At 44.3% G+C, this 7,500-nt stretch overlaps 1 protein-coding gene across 1 annotated transcript in view; it reads right to left on the reverse strand.

The window, feature by feature from the left end:
- Window positions 1-159: 159 nt before the first annotated feature.
- LOC139400572 (ensconsin-like) overlaps window positions 160-7,500 on the reverse strand; it is a gene marked incomplete at both ends in the record, with an annotated part of 20,638 nt that continues 13,297 nt past the window's right edge. The window contains 2 exons of the mRNA XM_071145340.1: window positions 160-255; window positions 2,406-2,519. Of these exons, the coding sequence (XP_071001441.1) occupies window positions 160-255; window positions 2,406-2,519 (210 nt within the window). The remainder of the gene's footprint in view (window positions 256-2,405; window positions 2,520-7,500) is intronic.

The following is a 7,500-nucleotide window of genomic DNA, read 5'->3' on the forward strand; positions in this document are numbered from 1 at the left end:
TAACCCCCAGTTATTACCACAGTCTAAACACTAACCCCCTGTTATTACCAGTCTAAACACTAACCCCCAGTTATTACCACAGTCTAAACACTAACCCCCTGTTATTACCAGTCTAACCACTAACCCCCAGTTATTACCACAGTCTACATTGCGTGTTACCAGTGTCTCCAGACAAGCTCATGGCGCTGCGGCTGCGTGCCAAGTAGGAGAGTGTGGGCTGTAGAACACGCTTGACCACTGTGTTTTGGCGCATGCCTAGGGAAACACACACACACACACACACACACACACACACACACACACACACACACACACACACACACACACACACACGTTAGTTGGAAAACATCAATATGCTTACACAAAGAGAGAAGTAAAGGTTCATCATGGTGCCAGGACAACATGACCCAGTCTGGGAGAGGAGGACAGGAGACTATCAGCAGGACAACATGACCCAGTCTGGGAGAGGAGGACAGGAGACTATCACCAGGACAACATGACCCAGTCTGGGAGAGGAGGACAGGAGACTATCAGCAGGACAACATGACCCAGTCTGGGAGAGGAGGACAGGAGACTATCAGCAGGACAACATAGACCAGTAGAAAGCAAGGACAGGAGACTATCAGCAGGACAACATGACCCAGCCTGGGAGACGAGGACAGGAGACTATCAGCAGGACAACATGACCCAGTCTGGGAGACGAGGACAGGAGACTATCAGCAGGACAACATGACCCAGTCTGGGAGACGAGGACAGGAGACTAATCAGCAGGACAACATGACCCAGTCTGGGAGAGGAGGACAGGAGACTATCAGCAGGACAACATGACCCAGTCTGGGAGAGGAGGACAGGAGACTATCACCAGGACAACATGACCCAGTCTGGGAGAGGAGGACAGGAGACTATCACCAGGACAACATGACCCAGCCTGGGAGAGGAGGACAGGAGACTATCAGCAGGACAACATGACCCAGTCTGGGAGAGGAGGACAGGAGACTATCAGCAGGACAACATGACCCAGTCTGGGAGAGGAGGACAGGAGACTATCAGCAGGACAACATGACCCAGTCTGGGAGAGGAGGACAGGAGACTATCAGCAGGACAACATGACCCAGTCTGGGAGAGGAGGACAGGAGACTATCAGCAGGACAACATGACCCAGCCTGGGAGACGAGGACAGGAGACTATCAGCAGGACAACATGACCCAGCCTGGGAGACGAGGACAGGAGACTATCAGCAGGACAACATGACCCAGCCTGGGAGACGAGGACAGGAGACTATCAGCAGGACAACATGACCCAGCCTGGGAGACGAGGACAGGAGACTATCAGCAGGACAACATGACCCAGTCTGGGAGAGGAGGACAGGAGACTATCAGCAGGACAACATGACCCAGTCTGGGAGAGGAGGACAGGAGACTATCAGCAGGACAACATGACCCAGTCTGGGAGAGGAGGACAGGAGACTATCAGCAGGACAACATGACCCAGTCTGGGAGAGGAGGACAGGAGACTATCAGCAGGACAACATGACCCAGCCTGGGAGACGAGGACAGGAGACTATCAGCAGGACAACATGACCCAGCCTGGGAGACGAGGACAGGAGACTATCAGCAGGACAACATGACCCAGCCTGGGAGAGGAGGACAGGAGACTATCAGCAGGACAACATGACCCAGTCTGGGAGAGGAGGACAGGAGACTATCAGCAGGACAACATGACCCAGCCTGGGAGAGGAGGACAGGAGACTATCAGCAGGACAACATGACCCAGTCTGGGAGAGGAGGACAGGAGACTATCAGCAGGACAACATGACCCAGTCTGGGAGAGGAGGACAGGAGACTATCAGCAGGACAACATGACCCAGCCTGGGAGACGAGGACAGGAGACTATCAGCAGGACAACATGACCCAGCCTGGGAGACGAGGACAGGAGACTATCAGCAGGACAACATGACCCAGCCTGGGAGAGGAGGACAGGAGACTATCAGCAGGACAACATGACCCAGTCTGGGAGAGGAGGACAGGAGACTATCAGCAGGACAACATGACCCAGCCTGGGAGAGGAGGACAGGAGACTATCAGCAGGACAACATGACCCAGTCTGGGAGAGGAGGACAGGAGACTATCAGCTAAGGACCAGGACAACATGACCCAGTATTTGTTTGATTAGTTCATGGTTGACAAATCAAATCTGTGAAACTCAGAATCATAATGCTAAATGTATCATACAGGGATGATTTGTGTAGAAAGTTACATTATGTTGAAAACTTGTCAACAATGGACCAATGAAACAAATCCCAAAATATAGTTTTCGGGAGGAAACTTTCTTTATAGATGTCACAGACTTTTACAGACACTGTAGCGAGAGTGAGCTGGAGAATATGACAATGTGTGTGTGTTTACCTCTGTCAGGAGAGTGTAAGAGTGTGGCAGAGGAGTAGGACAGTCTCTTGGTTATAACTGGATCAGCTGCATGTTTGGAAAGGTTCACGGTCGACACAGACCGTCTGTCAGCATCTACAGACACACAGATACACAGACAGACTTCAGAAACAGCTGAGAGAGAGAGAGATAGCTGAGAGAGAGAGACAGCTGAGAGAGAGACAGCTGAGAGAAAGAGAGAGATAGCTGAGAGAGAGAGATAGCTGAGAGAGAGAGACAGCTGAGAGAGAGAGATAGCTGAGAGAGAGAGAGAGATAGCTGAGAGAGAGAGAGAGACAGCTGAGAGAGAGAGAGAGACAGGTGAGAGAGAGAGAGAGCTGAGAGAGAGACAGCTGAGAGAGAGACAGCTGAGAGAGAGAGACAGCTGAGAGAGAGAGAGAGACAGCTGAGAGAGAGAGAGACAGCTGAGAGAGAGAGAGACAGCTGAGAGAGAGAGAGCTGAGAGAGAGAGAGAGACAGCTGAGAGAGAGAGAGCTGAGAGAGAGAGAGAGCTGAGAGAGAGACAGCTGAGAGAGAGAGAGACAGCTGAGAGAGACAGCTGAGAGAGAGACAGCTGAGAGAGAGAGAGACAGCTGAGAGAGAGAGAGACAGCTGAGAGAGAGAGAGAGACAGCTGAGAGAGAGAGACATTTGAGAGAGAGAGAGAGACAGCTGAAAGAGAGAAAGAGACAGCTGAGAGAGACAGCTGAGAGAGCTGAGAGAGAGCTGAGAGAGAGAGCTGAGAGAGAGAGCTGAGAGAGACAGCTGAGAGAGAGAGAGACAGCTGAGAGATAGAGAGACAGCTGAGAGAGAGACAGCTGAGAGAGAGAGAGCTGAGAGAGAGAGAGACAACAGAGAGAGAGAGACAGCTGAGAGAGACAGCTGAGAGAGAGACAGCTGAGAGAGAGAGAGAGCTGAGAGAGAGAGAGACAACAGAGAGAGAGAGACAGCTGAGAGAGACAGCTGAGAGAGAGACAGCTGAGAGAGACAGCTGAGAGAGAGAGAGAGAGCTGAGAGAGAGAGAGACAACTGAGAGAGAGAGAGACAGCTGAGAGAGACAGCTGAGAGAGAGACAGTTGAGAGAGACAGCTGAGAGAGAGAGAGAGAGAGAGCTGAGAGAGAGAGACAGCTGAGAGAGAGACAGCTAAGAGAGAGACATCTGAGAGAGACAGCATTAGAACCTAGTGATGGTATAGCGTTAGAACCTAGTGATGGTACAGCGTTAGAACCTAGTGATGGTATAGTATTAGAACCAAGTGATGGCATTAGAACCTAGTGATGGTGTAGCGTAAGAACCTAGTGATGGTATAGCGTTAGAACCTAGGGATGGTATAGTATTAGAACCTAGTGATGATGTAGCATTAGAACCGAGGGATGATATAGTGTTAGAACCTAGTGATGGTTTAGCATTAGATCCTAGTATAGCATTAGACTCTATTGAAATAATTAAAACCTAGTGATGGTTTAGCATCAGAACCTAGTGATGGCATTAGAACCTAGTGATGGCATTAGAACCTAGTGATGGTATAGCATTAGAACCTAGTGATGGTATAGTATTAGAACCTAGTGATGGTATAGTATTAGAATCTAGTGATGGTTTAGTATTAGAACCTAGTGATGGTGTAGCGTTAGAACCTAGTGATGGTGTAGCGTTAGAACCTAGTGATGGTGTAGCGTCAGATCCTAGTATAGCATTAGAACCTAGTGATGGTGTAGCGTTAGAACCTAGTGATGGTATAGTGTTAGATCCTAGTATAGCGTTAGAACCTAATGATGGTGTAGCGTTAGAACATAGTGATGGTGTAGCGTTAGAACATAGTGATGGTATAGCATTAGAACCTAGTGATGGTATAGCACTAGAACCTAGTGATGGTATAGTATTAGAACCTAGTGATGGTATAGGATTAGAACCGAGTGATGGTATAGCGTTAGAACCTAGTGATGGTATAGTATTAGAACCTAGTGATGGCATTAGAACCTAGTGATGGCATTAGAACCTAGTGATGGTATAGCATTAGAACCTAGTGATGGTATAGTGTTAGAACCTAGTGATGGTATAGCGTTAGAACCTAGTAATGGTATAGTATTAGAACCTAGTGATGGTATAGCATTAGAACCTAGTGATGGTTTAGTATTAGAACCTAGTGATGGTATAGCAATAGAACCTAGTGATGGCATTAGAACCTAGTGATGGTATAGCATTAGAACCTAGTGATGGTATAGCATTAGAACCTAGTGATGGTATAGCGTTAGAACCTAGTGATGGTATAGTATTATGTCCTAGTGATGGTTTAGTATTAGAACCTAGTGATGGTATAGCGTTAGAACCTAGTGATGGCATTAGAACCTAGTGATGTATAGCACTAGAACCTAGTGATGGTATAGCATTAGAACCTAGTGATGGTATAGCATTAGAACCTAATGATGGTATAGCATTAGATCCTAGTGATGGTATAGCGTTAGATCCTAGTGATGGTATAGTGTTAGAACCTAGTGATGGTATAGCATTAGAACCTAGTGATGGTATAGCATTACAACCTAGTGATGGCATTAGAACCTAGTGATGGCATTAGAACCTAGTGATGGTATAGCATTAGAACCTAGTGATGGTATAGTATTAGAACCTAGTGATGGTATAGTATTAGAATCTAGTGATGGTTTAGTATTAGAACCTAGTGATGGTGTAGCGTTAGAACCTAGTGATGGTGTAGCGTTAGAACCTAGGGATGGTATAGTATTAGAACCTAGTGATGGTATAGCATTAGAACCTAGTGATGGTATAGTATTAGAACCTAGTGATGGTATAGCATTAGAACCCAGTGATGGTATAGCATTAGAACCTAGTGATGGCATTAGAACCTAGTGATGGTATGGCATTAGAACCTAGTGATGGTATAGCATTAGAACCTAGTGATGGTATAGTGTTAGAACCTAGTGATGGTATAACATTAGAACCTAGTGATGGTATAATATTAGATCCTAGTGATGGTATAGTGTTAGAACCTAGTGATGGTATAGTATTAGAATATAGTGATGGTATAGCATTAGAACCTAGTGATGGCAATAGAACCTAGTGATGGTATAGCATTAGAACCTAGTGATGGTTTAGTATTAGAACATAGTGATGGTATAGCGTTAGATCCTAGTGATGGAATAGTGTTAGAACCTAGTGATGGTATAGCATTAGAACCTAGTGATGGTATAGTATTAGAACCTAGTGATGGTATAGCATTAGAACCTAGTGATGGTATAGCATTAGAACCTAGTGATGGTTTAGTATTAGAACCTAGTGATGGTATAGCATTATAACCTAGTGATGGCATTAGAACCTAGTGATGGTATGGCATTAGAACCCAGTGATGGTATAGCATTAGAACCTAGTGATGGTATAGCATTAGAACCTAGTGATGGTATAGTATTAGAACCTAGTGATGGTTTAGTATTAGAACCTAGTGATGGTATAGCACTAGAACCAAGTGATGGTATAGCATTAGAACCTAGTGATGGTATAGTATTAGAACCTAGTGATGGTACAGTATTAGAACCTAGTGATGGTATAGCATTAGAACCTAGTGATGGTATAGCGTTAGATCCTAGTGATGGTATAGTATTAGAACCTAGTGATGGTATGGCATTAGAACCTAGTGATGGTATAGTATTAGAACCTAGTGATGGTATAGCATTAGAACCCAGTGATGGTATAGCATTAGAACCTAGTGATGGATTTAGAACCTAGTGATGGTATGGCATTAGAACCTAGTGATGGTATAGCATTAGAACCTAGTGATGGTATAGTGTTAGAACCTAGTGATGGTATAGCATTAGAACCTATTGATGGAATAGCATGAGAACCTAGTGATGGCATTATAACCTAGTGATGGTATAGCATCAGAGCCTAGTGATTGCAGAGCATTAGAACCTAGTGATGGTATAGCATTAAATCCTAGTGATGGTATAGTATTAGAACCTAGTGATGGTATAGTATTAGAACCTAGTGATGGTATAGTATTAGAACCTAGTGATGGTATAGTATTAGAACCTAGTGATGGTATAGTATTAGAACCTAGTGATGGTATAGCATTAGAACCTAGTGATGGTATAGCGTTAGATCCTAGTGATGGTTTATTATTAGAACCTAGTGATGGTATAGCATTAGAACCTAGTGATGGCATTAGAACCTAGTGATGGTATGGCATTAGAACCTAGTGATGGTATAGCATTAGAACCTAGTGATGGTATAGTGTTAGAACCTAGTGATAGTATTATGTCCTAGTGATGGTATAGCATTAGAACCTGGTGATGGAATAGCATGAGAACCTAGTGATGGCATTATAACCTAGTGATGGTATAGCACTAGAACCTAGTGATGGTATAGCATTAGAACCTAGTGATGGTATAGTATTAGAACCTAGTGATGGTTTAGTATTAGAACCTAGTGATGGTATAGCATTAGAACCTAGTGATGGTATAGTATTAGAACCTAGTGATGGTTTAGTATTAGAACCTAGTGATGGTTTAGTATTAGAACCTAGTGATGGTATAGCGTTAGAACCTAGTGATGGTATAGCATTACAAGATAGTGATGGTTTGGTATTAGAACCTAGTGATGGTATAGTATTAGAACATAGTGATGGTATAGCATTATAACCTAGTGATGGCATTAGATCCTAGTGATGGTATAGCGTTAAAACCTAGTGATGGTTTAGTATTAGAACCTAGTGATGGTATAGTATTAGAACCTAGTGATGGTATAGCATTAGAACCTAGTGATGGTATAGCATTAGATCCTAGTGATGGTATAGTATTATAACCCAGTGATGGTATAGTGTTAGAACCTAGTGATGGTATAGTGTTAGAACCTAGTGATGGTATAGTGTTAGAACCTAGTGATGGTATAGTGTTAGAACCTAGTGATGGTATAGTGTTAGAACCTAGTGATGGTATAGTATTAGAATATAGTGATGGTATAGCATTAGAACCTAGTGATGGCATTAGAACCTAGTTATGGTATAGCATTAGAACCTAGTGATGGTATAGTATTAGAACCTAGTGACGGTATAGCATTAGAACCTAGTGAT

Source organism: Oncorhynchus clarkii, unplaced genomic scaffold (assembly GCF_045791955.1).
Source record: "Oncorhynchus clarkii lewisi isolate Uvic-CL-2024 unplaced genomic scaffold, UVic_Ocla_1.0 unplaced_contig_6722_pilon_pilon, whole genome shotgun sequence".
Lineage (NCBI taxonomy): Eukaryota > Metazoa > Chordata > Actinopteri > Salmoniformes > Salmonidae > Oncorhynchus > Oncorhynchus clarkii.